Here is a 24,296-nt window from a genome sequence, read left to right on the forward strand (position 1 = left end):
CTCTGCCTATAAGGGGTTAATGTAGCAAACCAGCACAGGATTCTGACATTCTCCCTCTCTGCATGTGAGCACACCTATTCTCTCCACATTGCACAATCATACAATGTACGGAATAATAAATGGTACCATTATGAGAATCAATTTGTCCCGCAAACCTTAAGCGCTCACATGGCTCCGTGACTGGAAATGGACAAGGTTATGGGATATATGTAACGGTCTCTCGCACCTTTCAGCATTCACATTGCAACAATGAAAGCTGCTGAGAACAAACCCCGGGGCAATAACATGCAGCAGCTGTACTACAGGCTCTAGATACAGCATGTGGAAGGGAATTAGGATCTTTGGCCCGTAGATATTACAATTAAAGTGTGAGGTACATTGCAGGTACATGCAGATTTACCTAAAACTAAAGGCAATGGAATCTCCCTGCAAGCTCCTGATACATCCCCAACCACAGTCTGAACATAGAGGGGGAGGGGATGAGCTATACTATAGCAAATGTGACACAGCATGGAACTAGCAGAGTGTGCCACAACTTTACTGCAAAACTTACTACTATCTCTGACTTAGCAAGCTCTGTAAAGACATTTCCAAATGTGTTAGGCTGCATTGCAGCTGCTCCTCTCCCTACACCACATGTATAATCTTTCCTCTCCCGGGTATAAATTAGGCTGAAAAAATCCCTATCATATAAGCAATTCCCACATTTACAAGCAGAAAGTCTCTATAGATTTGGGACACACACACACACACACACACACACACGTTCTGGGGACTCTGTAACTGAGCCGGTTCAGTGGTCTGGAGACCACCGCCGGCTGTTGTAAGTGGAAGGGAGCCCTGTACTGGCACCCCACTCAATTTTTTGAGCAGGGAGTCCAACCAGCTTGCTTGCCCCTTCCCTTACCTTTTGATGCAGCAGCTCATTGAGCTGCTGTTACCGGCTGGCTGCTCCTTGTTCCTGGTCTTGAAGATCCCGCATGCTACTCCTCCAGTTCAGTGTGTCAAGAAAGCTGTTTGCAGACATGTGGGGAGGGTGTGAGGTAAACAGCCCCTTCCTTCTGCATTCACTTTGTAAAGAGACCAGAGCATCCTCCTTTCATTCACTGTGAAGCATCTAGCTTGTTTCCTCAGCGCTGGCAAGAAGGCTTCCCCGTCCAGCACTGACTTGGATATAGCTGGGAGGAGGCCCCCGCCCCCTCCTTGCCACCAGCCAATCGTTCGGCCAGCGAAGGGGAAAGGGGAGGGGGAATCCACCCGAATCACGCCGCTCAATATCTGGCAGGCTTATGCAGCCTGGCCGGCTTGCAGGACGGACTGTGCAACTTTCCTGCCTTGGCTCTTCGCTGGTTCTGTAACTGAGGAGACTTATTTGCTGGGTTGTGTTGTGGAGTCCTGGAGCCGCCATGGGGAAAGTGTTTACAAGTTGCCTGCTGACTTTAGCTGGACTTCTGCCCGCTGTTGCATTCGGACCATACTCTGGTAAGTGGACACTGTCAGGGGGTGAGTGCGGACTGAGAGGGGAGCTGTCATCCGCAAGTTACTGTACACACTGTAACGGCTCTCACTGACCAGAGGCTGAGCCCGGAGATGCTAAAGCAGGGCAGGGGTGTCTACAGCTGGGCAGGGGTATAGCCCGAGAAGCTGGGCATGGTGCCATGTGCGGAGTTAGGGGAAGTTTCTATGTAGTAACATGGCTGAGCTCAGCTTCCTGGTTCATTCCATGAAATGGATATTTAACCATGTGTATGCCTCGTCCTGTTCACTACATAGACCCTGTGTGTAGTATAATAGACAGAGCTGCTGTACAGCCGACTGTTCATGGTGTGCAAACTAACGGATTGGTACTGCAACCAGTGCAGCGCATGTAAACACAAGCCACTGCACCGTGTGCCCTGAGCCCACTATTAGCACAGCCAGCAGTAGTAAACAGGCACGCATGGCAGGCACTGACAGCCAGGACTGTGCTGGGCAGCAGTTATGTGATCAATGTGTACCATCCCCTATATACATACTACATGGAAGGCTGATAAAGACAAGGCTTATTAATGTTTCTCTATATATCACGTGTATTGTCACTGTATACAGATTGACAGAAGAACAGCTGCACAACTTCCCTCTGCCAACACTGTATACATACAATACATGGAGGTCTTAGGTCTTTGCAGTATGTGTATATATAATATATATATATATATATATATATATATATATATAATTACATGCCTGGTAACTTCCTGAGCTCCTGTTTAACCTGTCCCCTATATCAGACATAGGATAGCCATACTCAGACATCTCTAACCGATGACCGTTGGCATAACGAGTGGGCACCTGACATCATCTCCTTCAGCATATTATAGATGGCAGTGATGCCACCTGCACCCGAGTGTGTACGTATACTTTCATGTGACATATAGGGTTCTCTATTCATGTTGTCAGTGACAGACCTATATCAGGAGTCGACAAATACCCAGTAAATCCCATTTTCAGTCCCAAAGCATCTGTTTACCTGCTCTTTTCAGCAGATTTCTACTAATGTCACCTTTAGCAACATAGTAACTTCTCCACTGGCGTGGCACTACAATGACCATCATGCTGCAGGATGCTATTTCTTTGGTCTTCAGAATGTCACCTGCTGTTAGATACTCTTAGTAACTTTCTAATGGGATTTCTATACGTATATGCTATGTAACCATCCGGCATAGGGCAGGCAGTGATTGGGATCCGGATCATTATCAGATCTTGCAGCTAGTTCTCATAATTTCCCTTTTCCTTTTTCATTTCATCCACTTTTCAGTCTCCTTATTCTCCACCCTATTTCCTCTGCTCTCTTATCTTCCCAGCTGCTTTCCTGCACCCCCTCTATTAAAGTAAACAGGGTAATTTCCTCTTGGACTTGTCATGTCCTGCATAGACACCAAAGTCCCAGAGAACAATGCCGTTTGGGCTTTGCCGGCAAGCGGGAAGAGCCAGGTGCATTGCCCGGGAGACGTGACTATGCTGTCAGTAGCGCCACCAGCATGAATACTGCCAGTGTCACATAATAACAACCTCTGCAAAGTTTTCTGAGCCGCCTTGTGCTGCTGAATGGCTGGCTGCTTGGGTGCTTGTCATTCTTTCTAAGCAATGCCTAGTGCAGCTTTCTAACGCCATCAGCGGCTTAATAATCCATAGGATGTAGCTGGGGAGACACCATGTCCTTTTAATCAATCACATTGTAATAGCACGGACTAGTTATTAACCTATTGGGCACAACGTCTATGCCAGATACAGAACGTCTTTCCTGCACATAACAATTTACGTGAAATATTAGGGATAATAATCAGGTAATGGCTCTTTGGAAACGCAGTTTGTTATACAGATGCCTTTTTCTGCTTCTGTTATGTCCTCATTTTCACCAAAGATCTTTTAACTTACTTTAAGGTCATACAAAACAGTGTTGTCATTTTTATACAGATCTTTATTTAGAAGACAATAATGTGGACCTGTCAACAGGTGTAATGACATGACATTACCATCACATTACAAGTATGCCGAGGTCCGGCCAATGTCCACAAAGATATTGTATTTTAGTTAACATGGTCATTGGGACATCATATTATTACGGTATCATATGACTAGCACTGTGTGGTTTATTGGATTGGAAAAGTATTCTGCAGATTGTTCTTCAAGTTACAGAAAGCAAATCGTGATATGTCCTGTGTCAAATAGAAAGTTGTACTCTGGGATTATTGGTATATATGGCTCTTTTAACAGTACTTATTTCTGTTACTAATATAGCATCCACATATTCTACAGCGCTGTACATAGATTGACATCACTCACATCCTTGTACTTATTTGAGCTAAAGTCCAAACTAAGCTCTGAGTGTGTGGCCATTCTATATGTACCATGAGATAAGAGGCATTATGCCATAATTCAGACCTCAAGAGCCAATATATGGGAGTGCAGATCCATTGCACCACCCTGTGACTGTAGACCCCAAGATTTCTGTAAAGGAACACATTTGGACATAGGTGGTATAACAGTCTTAGTCCCCAGTCACATGACCCTAGTTTCAATATATCTCTATAAATATGGACACAGCAAGAGTTAACGTTTCACGTACCATTAAGTTCAACAGTGTGTAATGTGTTAGATGTCAGGTTAGTTTTTGCTACAACTATATTTTGCTGCACTGGAAACAAGTACCTGGCTTGATTTTAGTGCACCTAGTACTATTATAGGGTGATATGTGCTATATTAAGGTATGCTGTATATGGGATGAGTGTGGTGATAGTTGCTGAACAATTAATTGCTATGTGATAGCCCTTCTATAAACTTGGTAAAAAAAACTCTGACTTCGGAGAGTCGCCCCACTATTGTACTTCTCCATAAGCTGCTGTTTTCTTCACAAGGAAAGGAGGAAACTGTTCTATTGTTATCCTTATTGTTTACCTATGATGTAGACTTTTCCCTTAGCATTAACAAATAACCAACAATTTCCTGTGTTTCAGTTATATCCTGATATTTTACTGCAGACAGCCATTGATGTTTTTCCTTGCACAGCCCGATGTTTGTATCTTTGCCAATACAGAAATCCAGTATGTTAATTCTATCATCCATCATTCTTTGCTTCCCTAATAGTTTATGGAACTTTTTAGTTATTCCATGTTTTATCTGGTTACACTTTCAACAAGGATAAAACATATATTTAGTATAACAGGAAGAATTCCTAAAATCTTATTAAGTTGCATGAATATCTAGTCCCTAATATACAGAATATAGTAGTACGGGCTATTTGCACCTCCTCATTTTGCAGGCATGTGATGTCTGTGTTATTCTCGGACCATATGCACACCTATAGATTTGAGATGTCTATTCTTTGTGCCCGCAAAAGTATAGTAAATAAGATAAGTTGATCTATTTATCACAAATATGTCACCATAAACAGAACCCAACAAGAAAATAAGCTAGATCCTGTGTTGTCTATGAATAACATAGATGCCCGCACAGTGCGGACGTGTGAATAAGCACTAAGGGATCACTTATAGTGACCTACTACAGGAAATCCTGTATTCTACAAGTTAAGCTATGACTTTAGTGGCCAATGATATTAACTTTATATTTGAGAAGGGCAGAGGTGGGAGTTCACCTTAAGGATCCTTTTTTTCAGTGAATTTGTGCTGTAGATTTCCGTCATCTGTAATGTTACTTTAGGGGGCTGACGGTGTGTATTAAAAGCTCTGAGAGCAATGCTATGTCATTGAGGTAGGGTGGGATGAAGGTGTGCTAAATTTGATGCATGTATAGCCAAAGTGCCATGAAATTGTGAGGCGGCTGGCTGCTATGTAATGCTGCTCCCCTCTTCCTCCCTACCCAGTGGCTGGCTTCTTCATTCGCCGGCTTCCGGAAGGGGGCAGGGCTTGCATCTGTTTAGGAGTTGGCGCTGGATGGGGCCTTCCTCTTGGATCCCCGCCAGTGCCGACCCAGGCTGTAGTTTGGGCATCGAATCATCCCCTATGACTGAGGATGAGCAACGCCAACATCAGCTCATGGAGCTGCTGCTGCAAAATGGTTAGTGAGGAGGGGACATCTTGGCTGGTGTCCCTGCTCAACCCGAGCAGGGCGCCAGACCAGGCTCCTGCTCCACCTAGGCTGCAACAGGCGGCCTCGATCCATCCTGCAGTAGAACTCTAGGGGGCCACCTGTTCAGCATCCCGCGCCGCCCAGGCTCCAGCGAGCATCGGGTGGCGGGCTAGGTCTGTGGCAAGCGGTGCCAGGTCCCATGGGCGCCGGCCTGCTGCCACCGTTTCGGTAGTGACGCAGGCCTCGGAGACGATCACATAGCTCCAGGGCGGAGTTGTCGGAGTCCCGTTCCTCTTCCTCATCTCGGGACTCATACAGGTCTCGGTGATCTTGTTACAGCAGGAGTTCTAGGAGAGGGAGCGAGAGAAGAGAACCTGGGTCCATCCAGGACGTGTCATCTGTGCCTGTAGATACGGCACCAGGACCAGCTCTGCTGCCTTCTCCCCTGGTCGTGCCGACACAGCCAGCAGTAATACCTTCTGGTGAGTTCTCCTGTTAACAGGCTTGGTCTGGTCAGCTGTCCTCTATGGGCAGCAATATGCTTGATTAAACATTGCCTTGAGTCAGTGGCGGCCCCTCCTTCTGAGTTTGGACTCATTCGTTCTGCATAGGGACAGCCACAGCGGCAGACGCCGCGGGTTTAACTGAAGAGGAAGTTAAACGGATAGGCAAATGGCGCTCAAATTGTTACAGGCGTTATGTTAGGCCTGGCCTTCTTACAGTTTATTTTTTTTATGCAAAAAAAAAAAAAAAGTTAGGTAATTTTCTTTAGGATAGTGCGTTGTTTCGGGTGTCTTGCCATTTGCGGTCCCGGGGTGGTGTGGTGGTTAGGTACCCTCAAATAGAAGGTAAACAGTGGTTTATTGCGCAGGGACGGGGTTCACTTGTCTGATATCGATTTGGATATTCTTCTGTTGGGTATTCAGAATGGGGTGGAAAGGGCCCTGTCTTTGCACTTGGAGGGGGGTCGGACCCCGGTGTAGGTATACACCATGTTCCGGTGGCACACCGCAACGTGGTGGTGGGCATTTGTTGACACGTCATACAAGAGGTGCCATCTTGGGTCATAGTACGGTTGGCTCTTGTCCGGCCGTGCTGTGTGGCGCTGCTCCCCTCCCTACCCAGCGGCCAGCTTCTTCATTTGCGGGGCTTCTGGGGGGGCTTGAGTCTATTTAGGAGTCGACACTAGGCAGGAACTTCCACTTGGATCCCCGCCAGCTCTGACGCAGGCTTTTCCAACCCTTCCAGCCCATTTGTTTCTGACTTTGTGTTATTTATGGTTCTTTAATTATTCCTCTCTTGTTCTCAGGTGTCACAGCTTGGCATATCGGCAGGACCTTGTCCCCTTTTTCAGCGGTAGAGAAGAGGACAGGCGCGTCACCCATGGAACATCTGATACATGCACACTGCAACGCGGTGCCAGGCATTTGGTGACGCGTCATACAAGTGGTCATGGGGTAGCAAGGTTCTGCTTATATGTTCATCATTATTTAATAAAGCTGTGGCCGACGCCCACAATTTTTACACAATGTATGATCTTGTGTTTTCTTTTATAGTGTTAATTCCAAGCCGGGGGAGGGAGGTGTCATCTTGGGCCATATTACGGTTGGTCTAGCCGAATAGTAGTTTAGTATTGTGGTATACTTATATAATTCCTTGTCTGTGTATTAAACATACATCACTATAAAGTTGATGTATGACATATATGATGGTAGATGCTTGTGACAACGTTATATGATCCTTGAGATCTATAAGTAATAAACACAATATAAGTACATTGTTATTGTTCTGTTGTGTAGACCAGTGTAGGATGACAGTGCTTTAGCTCATAGAGCCCCCTTGTTCTCTCACTCAGTAATATAGTTCTGAGCAAGGCGTTCCCTCTCATTGTGCTCTAAAATGAGAAACGCACCAGCCCTGTGTCTGTCTTCCTTTCCTTTTATCCAGGCATCTTTCCCCTGCCTGCAGTGGATTGCTGTGCTTTGTAATAGCCTGTGAGCCCCTGAACTACATTTTGTGAAACTCCAAAGTTTCCCTCTTTCATAATAGTCTGTCTGTGAATACATGGCAGAGATACTGTGTGCAGCAGTCCAATTTTCCATTGCATTGAGAAGGAAGGCTCCATCAGACATTCTTTACAAGCTGAAGTAAGCCAGATTGTAAAAATTCAAAAGAAAAGAAAACTTAGTGTGAAATATCCCAACGTACTACCGCTAAGAGCACAGAGTCTGCATTACTTTGTCTTTTTTTCTGTCAGAATATTTATTGTGGTAGGTGAATTAATGATAACGTGGCTAAGCTGTATAACGTCTGTCAAAAACTTTCCAAAGATTTCTGGAAATTCGCTACCGTGATGTTCTATTAGACCCTGTGCGGTATGTTGGCATAAAGAGTCCCCTGCCAACTATGTAGACCATGGAACTCCATGTACCCTGCTTTGCTGGGTAACTGTGTGTCATAGCATACACTATTTTACTTTTTTGGTACGTATACAAGATGTTAGAAAAGCATTAAAACAAGGGTGTATTTATGTTTTGCTATGTGAAATGTGAACATACCCTTATAAGCAGTGGCTTAGATATACAGTATATAATTGCTGCCTACAGTAATATGTTTGTCTACAGGAAAATAGCTAGTATATAATGCCAAGTGGTGCACATATTTAGTATACATCGGCTAGAATTGCACATACAGGCTGCTGCGGAGGGCAAAGTTATTGTACAGCTTTCTCAAATATTCAGCTGAAAAACAGAGCAGGAAAATATAAAGATGGCTGTTTGCCCAACTATTATTCCCCTGCTCAGTACTAACAGATACAGGCGCTCTTCCACTGGTTATTGGGAAGAGGGGAATAAGCCGCTGCCATACTTCTGGTGATGACTTATTGTCCGGGAAACAAAGGATGGGTATGTTGAAATCCATCCGTGTATATACATACATACACACACACACACACACACATATACAGGTAATCCTCGACATACGACATTGATCCCTTCTTATGCGGCGTCGTAAAAACCTACCATACGACGCTGCGTAGTAACGGATTAACATGATTTAGTGTGCAGCGAGGAAGACTGTGCCAAATACAGTACAGTTCAGTCTTCCGCTGCACACTAAATCACGTACTGTACAGGGAGAACTGGCAGCTTGCATTTATGCGGGAGCTGACTTTTTCTCATAGGAATGCATTGGCTAGCGTTGATTGGCCAGTGTACAGCATTTGGCCAATCAATGCTGGTTCTGCCGGAGGCTTGGCTGTGAGGAGGCGGAGTCTAAATCGGACCACAATAGAGACTGCTGTGGTCTGATCTTAGACTCCGCCTCCTCACAGATGAGCCTCCGGCAGAACCAGTGTTGATTGGCCGAATGTATTCCTTTTTTTTTTTTTTTTTTTTTTTTTTTTTTTTTTAAATGTAGATTGTGAGCCCCACATAGAGCTCACAATGTACATTTTTCCCTATCAGTATGTCTTTTTTGAAATATGGGATGGAAATCCATGCAAACACGGGGAGAACATACAAACTCCTTGCAGATGGTTTTATGTCCTTGGCGGGATTTGAACACCAGGACTCCAGCACTGCAAGGCTGCAGTGCTAACCACTGAGCCACCGTGTGGCCCCTGCTGGTCAATGTATTCCTATGAGAAAAAACTCAGCTCCCGCAAAATGCAAGCTGCCAGCACTCCCGACTACTCGCTCATCTCTAGTCGTAACCACGAAACGTCGTAACCTGAGGCTACCTGTATAGTATATTCCTTACAGGCGGATAGCCACCTCTTCATTTTCCAGTCCCTATCTATTTAAATAAATAAATATATTTATTTCTATGTAGTATATTCCTTGCAGGCAGATACCCACCTTAGTTCCTCTTCATTTTCCAGTTCCCCACCACCACTGGTCCACACAGCAGAATGCTGGTGTGATGCAAAGTGTTGGCTTTGAAGAACTAGGGTTTTCTGTGAATGGGGGGCCAATGAGTATTACATATTACAGCTCTGTACAAATCATAGTAAGGCTGTATGCATGAGTCCTGTGGATAGACACAAACTTTTGTAGTCAGACTTTATTCTTTAGCAAATGGAGATGTGGGCTTTAGAGCTTGTAGGTCAAAGCACCTTCTCTATTTTCCTTCTTCTCAACTCCTTGATAAATGAGTTACAACCAATGGTCAAACAGACACCAACTCTGCATCTAATTAATTATATCCTATCGATAATTGTAAAATATGAAAAAGCATGTTTATGTTGGAAAAGACGGTTTCCAGGTCTGTCAGGTCCACCAACATATAGACCTAACTAACATATATATTAAAAATAGTCCATTTGTTGCAGGTGGAAGGTGATTTTCCATACATCCATGTGAATATGGGCACAAGGAAGCCACTTGACTAGGAATTTTTAAGCAACTCAGTGGACAACAATTTTTAAAGGACATCTGTAAAAGTTACAGGATGACATTGTACGAGATCTTACTGAAATATATGTCAGTGAAACGGTATTGTGGAAGTAGTTGTTGGCTTAGTTTTCTGATCAGGGAATAGCCAAAGAAAAACACTCATTGTATTAGGTTTCCTGAGGAAAAAAACAAAGTATGAAGGATCCCATGTAAGTAAAGTTAGCCTGATCTTGAGATGAATTAGACACTTTGATACTGATTTTCTCAGAGGAAAGGTGATGTAGTGGCCGCTCAGAGGGTTGTGATAACTCCGCAGCCCTGACCCGGATGTTACAGATCAGGAGGCTAGATGTACATATCCAAGATATTGTAATGTACAAAGCTGCCTCTCACCTAAGACTATTGAGACCATTTATACTTAAACTTACAAAGTTATCATCTTTATATGGAGTTACTGTGCTCATAATAAAGGGCAAAGCTCGAAAAACACAATTCATTTCCACTGTGGTCTTTTCCACAGCGTCTTTTGGCTGCAGCTCTCTATATGAGGTCTCAATCTAAAGGGGTTTTCCATCTAAAAATATTGATCCCTTATCTTATGGATCGGTAGTTCAGCCACCACACAGCTGAGCCTTCTGCTTCTTGCTCCATTCTCTGTCTATAAGCTGCTGAGAACACCATAGGTCATCATTATTTGTATTATATCATTATATTTTCACCTATTGTTTTGCTCCAGTAGTGGCTGCTTTTCAGCTCTCTACCATTAGGGGGCAGTATGATCAGTGGCTACAGCTTAGCTGCTTATAGTTTAAGGAAGTCTCCAGGTGATCTGATCACAAGCCTTCTGTCTTACCATTCGCCTCATCTTTTCGCTTTACGCTGCATCTCGGCGTGTCTCAATGAAGGGTTTAAGTTCAGATTGAATGTATAGTCATTGATGTCTTATCTATAACATAGGACATACATTTTAGTGTGGTGGGGTCTGATTCACAGGACACCCACAGATGGAGGTCTGCTGATATACAGGAACAGCGCAGATGTGAACCTAGCCTAAAATTGATGTCCTATTTGAGGACATCAGTTTTGAAGAACTGTATAAACCTTACCCCTACTAGATAAGCATCTGATACTTAATATTTGTAATCTTGTTCTTAGGTCAGGAATAGAAGACTTTTTGAGACTCCATTGTGTCTTAGAGCTTGCAGTTTTCTTTGTTTTTACCATTCACATTGTTCTTTCAAAATATTTTTAGTAATTGTATTAATATGGAGTGCTTGTTATATAGAACCTACTTTTTCCAGAGACTGTGAGATGTCCAAAAATATTTTATAATAGTCTTTTCTTTTGATGGTAGACATATCAAGATCTTTAGTATTGCATTACTTTTGAGGAACTATAAACAATTATGACACTTCTTATCAGAAATAAATGTATACCCAGGTATTCTATAGATTCCAGAATGGCTGAAATGTATTTAACCCCATTAAAGTGATTGTGAATTAAAGAGCACTGAACCTTGTAACACAGATAAATTGCAGTCTCGGTTGGGAAGCTTAGCCTGCTGTGATCTGTCTCTGATCACTAGGTGTAGCTGCATCTCCAAATCCACTCAATACAGTACAGGATGGAAACGCGGGGCTGCGCACGCTGCTGAATGATACTTGCAGCTGCTGAGGCTGAACCTTGTGCTAACATTCCCTGTACAGTGATCAGATAGAAAATACACGGTACTGCCCAAAGTATTGGCCGATGCACTAAAAGGAAGGAAAAGGGAAAATGAGTACAATGCTAGAATGACTAAAGTTCATGGTAAAATATCATTTCATTACTTACACTTTTGCTGTGACGGATTTGGCATTCTGCGATTGATACTAACTATCCTGGTTACATTGTATCACACATCACTATTAGTTATTACATCATATTCCAGATCTGTTGATGTGTGAAAGTGTATATAGCATATGCTCGCTGAAATATAAACTGCATCTGGATTTTTGTTTTATTCTGTACTTTTTCATACTTATTTGGGGTATATTTGGTTTTTTTCCATATTTTGATGTAACTACTTTGTGATTCTCTTACATTCCAGGTCTGTCAATAACCCATTTGACAGATGCTACACTCAGTTTTTTATAGCATGGCAATTCTAGTTTATGGTAATAGTCTATGATAATATAATGTGTGGCACGTTCTTGGGACTTTACTGAGAGTTTCATGTGACTGTTGTGAGACAAATGTATTAATAAGTGGAGTGAAAAGAGGATTTCAAGCCACAAGTGAAGCTTTTGCACAACGGTAAAGATTGGAGCCGTGAAGCTAAAGAAACCTTTGTGAAAGATAAACCTTTTCCACAAAGGAAGTTATACATTATCCATAGGATAGGGGATAACTTGCAGATCAGTGGGGGAGGGGGTTCTGACTAATCAGGAGAGCAGGAACTTTCATCCCCATTCTGAATGGAGTGGTGGTCGGGCAGTTTAGACCTTTCCTGATCTGAAAGTTACCCCCTATCCTATGAGCAGGGGCTTACTTCCTTTTATGGGGAAACCCATTAAGCCTTAGAGGTGTTTTAAGGGGTTTACATTAGTTGTCATCCCCGGCAATCAGCTGGTATCAGGAACCATGGCCACCAGAAATAGCACGGTGTATATAGCTGTGTATATAGCTGTGTATTGGCCTTTCCGGGTTACTGTAGCTCAGCTCCTATTCACTTATATGGAAATAGATCTGCATTATCCAGGATAGGTCATTTACACATAATCGAGGTCAGTTCAACACCTGGCACCCCCAACAACTTGATTCTGAGGCCCTAAGCTAAGGTTCTTAGTTTCGAAATTCTATAAAACCATTCTTATTGGCTGTGAATAAACAATAAACGATGTATTATGATCACATTTGCTTCATAGATTTATATTTTGCAGCTTTCTGGTGGCCTGATCATTCAGAAACTGCAAGCATGTTGTTACAAGAGGGAAATGTGGCACAGTTATAGTACATGTGCAGATTTCACATCCATCCAACTCTATTTATCTCTTTATCTCTATTCATTTGAGCCTTTTGTCAGATACCCAAGTATGTTTTTTACCTTATACCACCTATGAATACCAGTGTAACAGCATACACAATGCACAACACACAGTACATAGCCCTCTGCTTAATGTTACACTAGGTTCATATTAATGTTCAGGTACTCTGTTTCCCATTCCACTTAGGTGAAGAGAGAAAAATCCTACGAGTAAGTCTTTGGGATCTGCAGGTTTCCTCGCTTTTTAAGGGGATACAGTTTCAGTTTTTTGGGTCCCCAAGCGAAATCCCAACCACTTTGCAGGGATTGTAAAACACTGCGTTGTTTACGCCACATGGGACCCCGGCCTAAAATTGCTATTTGCAGCACTTGATGGTATAATCTTATGTGTATGTCTCAGAAATAGTATGGATACCGGCTGTGGAATCCATGTACATGTAACCTAGCCAGTTATGTCATTGTAAAATAACTGCTGTCCTTTTCTCCGCTTAGAACAGCAGCTGGAAAGTAAGATATATCATTTTAGTTGTTTGTGCCCGGGTGAAGTGTTGCATCCAAGTTTACAGTACTTTATCTAAAAAAAGCTGAGTCCAGACATACAAACAGCTCAACGGTGATAAAACTTCCCATCTCTACTGGATGTGAAGGTTACTGTTTAATGGACGATGACTTCTATATCAGAATGTCAGCCTAGTCCAGATAAATCTTGGTTTTGTTAGAAAAGCACTTAGAGCTACAAAATTAAAGAAAGCCTGTCACAGTTCAGATAGTGTTATATTGTACCTAGTCAGTGGAGGGAATCAAGCTGGGGAGCAAATATAGGTATACTAGTTTTCGTTAAAGAAGAAAAAAAGGTGCAAATTAACACATTTCTTCTCAAAGAAGATGGCTGGTATGGAAAAGTGAAAGGGTAAGGAGATGGTCTTCTCAAAGAGGTTCCCAGCAGAATTTTTACTGCCAGGAGCAAAACAAGGCAGACAAAAAATAAACTGAAATAAGTAGTGTCGTTTCAGCAGGCTTTGCATAAATGAATACTACAGGCAATTGTAATAGAACTTGTCGGAAGAACTTATCAGGCTTTTCCTGCTCCCCCTTCCTTCACTATGAAAATCAACTATCCCTCTGAGACAGACTGCAGGTTACAGGATTCAGTTAACTCATGTCTATACAAGTCTATGGAGAAGGGAGGGGAAAAAGTGAGCAGGAAATCAGGAGAGCATAGAAGAAAGACAAATTTAGGCTGATGTTAGAGATGAATAGAAGTATTTCTATCAATATACATTAGTAATCTCTATACATGCCTTTCATTGTCGTAAATCAGTTTCCAACTGAGAGAAAGAGATAGTTATAGAATGGATTCTCCTTTACTCACTGTGTGTAATGTATGGTAGCTACTCTCCACCCACCAGTGCAGAGAGGACTACTATCTCCATATCTAGCATGCAGAGGGTAAAACTTCTAAAAACAGCAACATTTAAGTCAGGAAACGACCATATATGTTACTTCTTATGTAATGTGAGAAGGTGACAAGCAGAGTGCTGGAGTACTAGTATATCTGCCCCAGTTTTCTAACTTGTGTGGTCCAGGGAAGGTCTTGAGTAGGTTTCAACTTCAGGTGTCGGTCCCAGGCTGCAGAACCTGCACTTCAATGCAGTTCCTGGGAGCAAGAGATAGTGCCTGGGTCTGATATTGAGACTGCTGAGATGGTATTGTATTATTTTTGGTTGATTTGTATGGTAGGCAGTAAGCCTCACGTACGGGTAGTATTTACTGTTAGTAGCTCAGACGAGCATGACTTTGTTTTATACAGTTTTTGAGTGACATTAAGGCTGTATTTTATTTTGCTCATTTTTGTACCTGATATGAAGGTTTATTTATTTTGATGCTTTTGAAATAAACCAGTTTGCTCCAGTTTTGTGTCCCTGTCTCTGACTGGTTGGGTCTGCACCTTTGCTGCTACTGAGTTACCTTCCCCACAGTACACGCACAAGGAAGCTCATCTTGAAAAGTCTCTTGAAACAACAGATACACTTTAATAATACAAAATACACGTTCACTCATACAGTTCTGATATAAGTTTCCTGGACATTTATACTCCCTTTTTTATGACCACTTTTAGCTATTTTTATGTATTGGATATGGTGGGTGACTGGACGAAGCTATAAAGTGCAGATGACATACTTTCCGCCACAGCAGCTGTATAGTTGTGGAAAGGCATCAGGTTTTAATGAGTAAAGACAGGCCGTGTAGGGATTAACACCTCTCCATTGATTCACTTTAGAATCTATAGTAAATGTATATGTATGCACACGGTACATGTCCAATTAGTACGTTGCTGTGCTGAGCTTCGGTTATTGCAGCGTTCAATGTTGGCTTGTTCACAAGGCTGTAGAATGTTCACGTACTGGCGTCTTTCCTCACATTTTATAAAGCATTTTGTAACTGTGATGAAATCTGAAAACAAAACTGTTGGTGCAAATCCAGTAAGTGCAAGTACGACTTGTATATTTTCAGGCTGCTCATGTTACAGGATGACAGATGTGGCTAATTTTAAATCCAGCTTGGCAAGAAATGTACCATCTCAAGACGGGATAAGGAGGACTTAAGACGTTTCTAATGCAGACATCACTATTTATAAATATATCATATTCCTTAAGAAGGACCGCCTGGTATATGAGACTGGAGGAAAATTTTCTGAATTACAAAATACAAGTTGAGGCGGTGAAGGGTCACTGAGCTTTCATTTTTCGGGAGACTGAACATTTTTGTGATGCAGTTTGGATTGTTGCCTATACTTTTAATAGCACAATTATTTGTTTCTAGTGTTTTTCTCTGACTGCTTCTATGCGGTCTAGATCCGGCAAATAGTTAACAAATGAAGGCCCAAGAGTTCTTTATTGAATCTATGTAAATGGAAGAGCACAGCGCTTTCTGCTGGCTTTCATTATGAAATATTTCATATTACTCAATTCCCATCTTATTACTTTTGGTTTATAATGCTTCTTGTCTATTGATTCTGTCTTGGAATGAGATAAGGAGAATATGGTACCTTTATGGAGCATGGTAAAATATGCAGAACGTAAAGGTCACTTTGTCTCTTTTAGTAAGCCTGGTGCTTTGTTGTTTTCTAGAGATGCCGGTGGTTCATTGTCAGAGCAATATGCTCATGCATCACATGTAAAGCAGAGTCAGAAGGATCATCTTCTAAATAGGAATCTGCCAGGCTTATATGTTTTATGCATATGAAGACATATACTTTGATTAAATCTGGAAGTCTCTCCTGCAAAATCACCCTCTTCAATTTTGGAATGTGTTGTAGTAGGGACATAAAATGTGAAGCACTAGCTCTCTTCACGTAATTCATGGCGCAAAAGCAGCCGGCGTAGAAATAGAAAATACTCTCATAATTTTGTACACCTAATTTACTTGTACTGTAACACGGGGAAGGCTTTATCAACAACGTTGTAGGGGGCATGAATGTACTCTATGAGTGAAAAAGGCACATAGATTTACCCAATAACTTTTCAACATATATGGCATAAATCAACAGTACGAGTAAATATAATAAAGTTTGCAAAATATCTTAGAAAAATGCTTCTTTCTCTACTAAAGCTATTTTCCTGTTCCCTACCTCCCTCCAAAACTTATTATATGGGTTCACCATGTCTCGATATGTCTCACCTATCCTAAGAATAGTCTATCAATATCAAGACTTGCATAGCTTCTATAATCACTCTTGCTAAAGCCAGACAGCAATGCAGCTCACAGGTATATCAGATTACACAGAAGTCTATGAATATCGGAGAGGTGTGATGAGTAAGAGCTAAGTTAGAGATTAGAGACAAACATGCAGGGGATGCTGGAGCTAAGTAGTAAGTTTCTATCTCACTCCAAGCTTTTATAACAGTAGTGCAGGTCAGTATTTCTGTATAATTTTCTATATAATCCTGCTCCTCTTTTTGAGCCATAGAAGGTCATAGATTAGGTTTTGCTATTTTCTCCATATGTTGTCTATGGCAGACATCCTAGCAGCTAGTTTCCACCACCAGCTCACGGACAATAATAGTAGTTGCTGAGGGGAAAACTGCTAAAAATGCAGGACACAAGCCATAAAATGCAGTGTAATCCCCCATGTACATACCACGTACTATTGATTCATACAAAGTTTAGGTTAGGTACACTGTAAGTTACTGGCATAATTTCTAGTAAACTTCTTGGTGCTCAGTAGGCCATTTCACGTCTTGCCAAATGCCACTTTTAAAAGTTGAAGAGCGTTGCACAAATCTGCAAAAGTTGCAGTTTCATTGCAAATGTCGTTTGGGTTTTGTATGCCAGAATACTGGGGTAAAAGTCCGAAAAGTCCCTCCGTCCTGAACCCTGAAACTTTCAGACTAACAAGCCGTTCTGAATGAAAAAGGGTTTTCATGGATGTTAGATCTTCCCACTTTTCAGATCATTGGGTCTAGACTATTCTAATTTTATGTAACACAACGTTACGATGCGTATCCTTTACAAAGTATCCTAATATTTGAAATATTCACAAGAGCAATAGACATGTATTCCCTATCCATTTAGACCAGTGGTGCAAACCAAGAAGACACTGACTGTCAGTTCAAGGATTCTGATCATTGCGGCCTGTGGAGATATAAATATGTATGAACGTCACGCTGTAAATGATAAGGAGGTTATTCAGGAGAATCTCGACCATGTAAGGAAGTGATTGTTTATTAAAGAAATCAACAATCCACAAAGCTGCATAAAAGTGCAATTAATTTTCCAATAATGTCTTAGGCAGCTTCATAACTAAGTGAATATGATAATGGCATTGTAATTTATGCATGTGGTGGGGATAGTGTTGTGGATTTCTTTTAAAAGTAAATGGTGCATTCAGACATCTCCTTCAGGACTTACACCTGCTAATATAAGGCGAGCGTTGTACCGGTTTTCTAGTGTAAAAAAAAATTGCAAGTTTTGTCATGTCATCTTTGAGTTTTTCCCTTTTGAGGCCTTATTCACAGGTTGGCATTTTGCACACGTGATCGGAGGATCCATTATTCATACATAGCAGATGAACTGTTTTGTTTTTTTTTTCCATTTCCCATTCCTTATTTATTTGGCTTACTTATATAGCATCTAAATTTCCTGTCAGTATGTCTTTGAAGTGTGGGAGGAAACCAGAGAAAACGCATCGAAACGCAGAGGTTGTCCTTGGCTGGATTCAGACTGCTTAGGCCCGGTTCAGTTCAGGGAGTCTGCTTGGGGTACCCCCGAACAGAAACCTATATGCATTAAAAAGCAGTGAGCAATCAAAGCACACAGACCCCATAGACTATAATGGGGTCCTTGTGGTTTCCACTGAGCAGAAACCATACGAACCCCATTATAGTCTATTGTGTCCGTGTGGTTTCTTAGCTAACCACTTTTTAACGCGTATAGGTTTCCGTTTGGGGGGGGGGGTTCCCCAAATACTTAAACGCAGATGTGAACCAGGCCTAACCACTGATCCACCATACTACAAACGTCTGGGTGTCTGTGAAAACAGACAGGTCATGGATGATATTTCTGTGCTGTCTGTGATTTTACCAAACCCATGCACTTTAATGGAGTGCAGTAGTTCACAAGATGGATATAAATAGAACATGTCTCCACTCTTCAGAAATAATCCCTAATGCAGATATTTATATATGACTGTACCTATGTAGAGGAAAACAGGGCTACCTAACATGGCATGTACTGTAAATTACCCATAGAATTCTATTTTTGTAAATATATACAAAACAGTATAGTGCACTTTTTTTCCTGTGTATGGAATATCATAGACCAGGGGTAGGCAACCTTTTTTGTTCGGTGTGCCGATTTAAATTAAAAAATCAAAGATGAGGTCCTCGGAGTGCCGGGCAATAATTGTAAAGCTGACGACACCTACACTAAAGTCATATAGCACAAACCACAACATAGGGGTGCTGTCATACTGCGCTCCCAGCCACATGCGCTTACCGCTATTTGCCTGGATACACATGTTCTTTTCCTTTAGAAGCAATGTAAGTACATGCGTAACCCACAATTAGTGGTAATGTATGTGACTGGGAGCAGAGTAAGGTCATACCAGTAAAGAGCTGACACACAATGTACCTGTATGCTCCATCCAGTCCTTGGCCGTTAGTAACTTCAATTTTCTGTAAGGGAGCATTCACACTACCGTCGGTGTCCGACAGCTAGTGTCCACTGCTAATGTCTGTTCAAAATCTTGTGCGGATATTAGTATCGGACACTAGCTGTGTCCGTGACATTTTGCTTTGATTTAAATGGACATTGTAGGTTTTTCTGTCCGCTTGAAAAGTCGGACATCTTTGGGAACGGACACTTAACGACACCCACGAACAGTAAACGAACGCACCCGGTGTCCATTTAAATCAATGCAAAATATCACAGACACAGCTAGTGTCTGATACTAATATCCGCACAAGATTTTGAACAGACATTAGCAGTGGACACTAGCTGTCGGACACCGACGGTAGTGTGAATGCTCCCTAAGTGAAACGCAGATTAATTTCAGTCACTTTTAGTTCCTGGCGGTGCAGTAACAGCAAAACCCCAGCAAGGAATTAATGGGTGTCACACTTTCAACAAAGTGAATGCACTGGTGCCCAGGAACTGGATTTGGCTTTAATTGCATCTAGTTACAGTGTCACCACCCAATAGAATCACACTAAGGCTGAGGCCCCACATTACAAAAATGCAGCTTTTTTATTGCAGATTTAGCTTCGTTTTTTTTTTTCCGTCAAAGCCAAGAATGGCTAGAAAACGAATGGGAAATATATAGGAAGCTTCTTATATGTCTCCCTCCTGCTCAATCTACTCCTGGCTTCGGCTAAAAAAAAACAGCAAAATCTGCAACGAAAAAAAAGCTGTTTCTGCAACGTGGGGCTTTAGCCTAAGGCCCCCACGTTGTTGGAACACAGCTTTTTTTTGTTACATATTTTGCTGTGTTTTTCTGAGCCTAAGCCAGGAGTGGATTGAGCAGAAGGGAAACGTATAAGAAGCTTCCTATATATTTCCCATTCCTTCTGTAGCCATTTTTAGCTTTGGTTGAAATAAACCGCATCAAAATCTGCAACAAAAACACTGCATTTCTGCAACGTGGGGCCTCAGCCTTAGGCCTCCTGCACACAAACGGCACCGATGTGGTTTTCACTGGCCTATACATTAAAAATGAATTGTCAGGACTGCAAATGCAGACAGATATAGGGGATGTATAGGACACATATAGGACCTGCTCCATAGTTTTCAGCTCTTCAATTTGGCCCAGATACACAGCCACAAAAAGAATGGCTGTATATATGGGTCAATTGAAATATATAGGTCTGTACTTTATCCACAGTTGTAGATAAAGAGTCTGGTCATGTGCATTGCAGGTTACAACTCAATGTGCCTCATATTAATAGCAGTTAACCCCATCATGTCCCTCACATTAACCCCCTGTGTGCTTTACATAAGGGACACTGATATGTGAGACATATGGAGGTAATAAGTGAACATCTTCATTATATAGGTCCTTTATTAGTACCTCCATATGTCTCACACATCAGTAACCCTTATGTGAGCCACACAGGGGTTAATGTGAGGAACATGATGGGGGTAACTGTTATTAATGTGAGGCACATGGAGTTACTAAAACTAAATTAATAAAACCAAATGCATGACATTAATAAGAATGGTTAGTAACACACGTACCTGGTGTTGTGTTTGCTTTCACTTTGCTCCCCGAAGCTTCCTCTCTTCCTCAGGGCTGCAGACGGCAGGAGCTCCTCATGTGTAGCAGCAGGTCCAGGGAGCCCTTATCCTGTGCAGTGAGAGGCTCACCTCTGATTGGTGGGCAGGGAGAGAAGGGGGCGTGTCCTACACCGCAGCTCTAGCAGAGCACTGAAAGGGACGTTCTCTCTCTCAATTAGTGTATGAAAGTTGCAGGCTGGCTGCCGTGCCAGCAAAATGTGCCTCGCGTGCCAGTCTTGGCACGCGTGCCAGGGGTTGCCGACCTCTGTCATAGACTGTCATTATCAATACTTATGGATATGCACTGGAAGCTTTTCTGGAGCAAATGCTAAATGTAGTGCTCAGATACTAAGGGGACAGAGCCTAAAACAGTGTCTAGTTATTTATTGGGACTTATGAAGCCTAGTAATATAGTTGTCATGTCCCAGTACTGTAGGTTTTTTCACTTTTGTACAAATCTAATAATGTCTAAATATTATACATATACATATCTACATGCAAATGATCATGTAAAACAAGAGTCAACTCACCGGTCGGATACACGGATGAACAGAAACCTGCAATTCCTAACAAGACAAAGGTTCCAGCACTATAAACTTGAATAAAACGGATTATTTAATTTACAGGTTGAAAAAGAAAGGTAGTAACAGAAGGTAAAAAGACAGACTCAGCGTCCTCCTCCACGTCAGGTCAGAAAAAAAAAGGCCGCTGAGTCTGTCTTTTTACCTTTGGCTGCCACCATGTTTTTGTGGACCTGTCAATAAAGTAACTCGTTTTATTCGAGTTTGGAGTGCTGGGCCATGTTTCTTGGCATATACATATCTGTACTACTTGGTGTAATTCACTTTTATGTTAGGGCTTAAAGTTTGTTTTTTTTCCAGAAAGGCTTGATTCACGTCTGTGCATGAGTTTCCGTTCAGTGGTCTGCTTGGGGCTCACAATTTACATTTTAAAAAAAGTGGTTACCTTAGGAAGTCCGTGGACCCCATAAATCATAATGGGGTCTGTGTGGTTTCCGTGAGAAAAGGGCTACTTGCAGCGCTTTTCTCTCCACATTTTTCATGCAGAGAGGGGAACAGAATCCCCGAATGAAGATTTGAACCGAGCCTAATGCATTTATAGCATATCCCCAATATATATGACATGAGTTAGGGTCCAACCTATGGGTTGGGTTGGAAAACCCATTTGCAGCTGCACCTCTGTGTAGATGGATAGTTAGATAAATAGATATGTATGTGTGTATATGAATATATACTGTATGTATATAGCATATTTTACTGTTACGGTTGTGTTTCTCATTTTTTGAGCTATTCTAAGAAACATTAGACATACTGTTCACAGAGCAGCGATTAATAAGATGCACAGTTGTCATTCAGTAGGTAGCGGTATAATAAATGTCAGTGAGGTTGGTGATGCAGACAGCGGTAGACTATGTCATTAATACACTTCAGGAGAGGCGGTCACATGGCATGGAAAGGCTCTCACAAATCTAGCCCCATCTACAGAGAGCCCTGAACAGCATCCCTAGGATCTGAGAGGGAATTATCTTTTGACTGTGAAATAAGTTAGTGGTGTTTCTCATGGCTTCGAATCTCCACAAAGAAATTGCTTTTCTCTGTAATCTGAAGAGCAATGAGTCTGGGAGAGCACAAAGTGTAGGAGCTTGTAAATGTAACACATCTGTAAATAGTATTCTGCACTGTTCACAGAGACATTTTGTTACAATGCGTTAGAATTTCATCCACAATGTTTGTTTTATTACGTTCTTCTTTTCATTCCAGCATTGTATTTGTTTGACCCTTCATATATCTGCACTGCTTAGGATCTTCTCCTGACCCATTTAAAAAAGGCAAAAACTGCAGCTTGTGAACAAAACTTTATAATAGAAACGTCGGCGAGTAATCGCAAATCATAGTGTTCTCTGGTGTCATTGCACATGGGCAATACCCTTACTCAGTCTGGTGCTGTCAGCACTCAATGGACAGTGGCAGTGTGTAGGGGCGCACCCTCAAAGGATGACACCCAGTTATTAATGTATATATGCATTTCATGGAGAAACACATTCAAGTGTTTTATAGCTAGGAGTAGACTGAAAAAGAGTGAAAGTGCCATCTATTTCTTACTTCTTAAGGTATATGACGTGCATAATAAGGGGGCGTTCACACTACCATTGGTGACTGTCAGCAGTGTACGCTATTAGTGTACGTTACAAGACACTATCAGAACTGTCATAAAGCTGCTAAAAATCCTATTGCTTTCAATGAGATTGCATCTGTTGTCCATTAGTTATCGTTAGTGTCTGTTTACATCAAATCTGTCACAAGTCCATCATGGACACAAAAATGCAGGACTTTTATGTCAAGTGTCCGTTATTTTTTTATGGCTATCGGACTGCAACGCACAGTATAAAAACCAACACTAAGGCTGAGTTCACACCAGCATTTGAACTATGTTCAGGGGTTCTGTGCCCGAATCTGCTTGAAAAGTGCAGAGAGAAAAGTCTACCCTGTGTTTTAGGCCGAAGCCCGACGGGCCAGAAAATCACAGCATTATACAGTAACAGCAAAGTGGATGGGATTCATGCAAATACCAGGCCCACTGTGCATTAAAATCCGCAGCACGAACACACTGCGATTTCCAAAACCGATGCAGTTTTGGAAATCGCAGCATGTTAATTATATCTACGGAAATGCTGGCGGCTTTCCTGTCAATATAATGATAACAGAAAGTCCGTGGAGGAAAACTCAGTGAACTTTCTGTTGAAAGCACTGTGGGAAGAACCGTGATGCGTTCCCACTGTGGTTGTTCCCACAGCGCTTTAGCAAGGCGTTTCCGGCCCGCGGGACCTTAGCCTTAAAGCGGTTTTCCTGGATTATGATGTTGATAGTTAGGACTGATAAGTGGAGGTATGACTCTCAGCACACTCAGCGACCAGCTATATGATGAGATCACGGGACTCAGGTGAGCGCTGCTTCAACCCTGTTCACACTACCAAGTTTATTGGCTGAGTTTTGTCTCTGATAAATGTTAAAAGTAGAGCAGGCTCTACTTTTGGATGGATTGGAAGCACAACTGCATTTTCACGGACCTAATTCTCCCATTGAAAGTCGTTGCAACACCGCTGCTGAGTCAGCCGTTATAAACACAGTTAAGAATCAGAGTGGTCTTCTGAATATAGCCTGCCTCTTCTCAGGTCAGTAACTTTATGTGGATTGGTCACATGACAATAGACTGTAAGCCCTCACGGCTAGGGCCCTCTACCCCACTGTCCAGTCGGTCATTGTTAGTATTATATTTACCTGTATATTCTGTGTACTGTATGTAACCCCCAAATGTAAAGCACCATGGAATTAATGGTGCTATATAAACAATAATAATAATAATGACAAAGATACAGCTCAGTCTCATGCAGATGAATGGGGCTGAGATACAGTGTCAAGCACAGCTGCTATGTAATGTACAGCACTGTGCACAATATGTAGTGAAGATGCCGCTGCATTCAGTCAGTGGATTGTTAGGACTTCTGGAAATCT

The 24,296-nt window shown here is 42.0% G+C and overlaps 1 protein-coding gene across 8 annotated transcripts in view; it reads left to right on the forward strand.

Moving 5' to 3' along the window:
• Nucleotides 1-1,301: 1,301 nt before the first annotated feature.
• Nucleotides 1,302-24,296, forward strand: part of PTPRM (protein tyrosine phosphatase receptor type M) — a 568,788-nt gene continuing 545,793 nt past the window's right edge. For all 8 annotated transcript variants that reach the window (XM_075270676.1, XM_075270675.1, XM_075270678.1 and 5 more), the window contains exon 1: nucleotides 1,302-1,482. In XM_075270676.1, the coding sequence (XP_075126777.1) occupies nucleotides 1,407-1,482 (76 nt within the window). In that variant the 5' untranslated portion in view covers nucleotides 1,302-1,406. The remainder of the gene's footprint in view (nucleotides 1,483-24,296) is intronic.

The sequence above is a fragment of the Leptodactylus fuscus genome, chromosome 4 (genome assembly GCF_031893055.1).
Source record: "Leptodactylus fuscus isolate aLepFus1 chromosome 4, aLepFus1.hap2, whole genome shotgun sequence".
NCBI classification, from domain to species: domain Eukaryota; kingdom Metazoa; phylum Chordata; class Amphibia; order Anura; family Leptodactylidae; genus Leptodactylus; species Leptodactylus fuscus.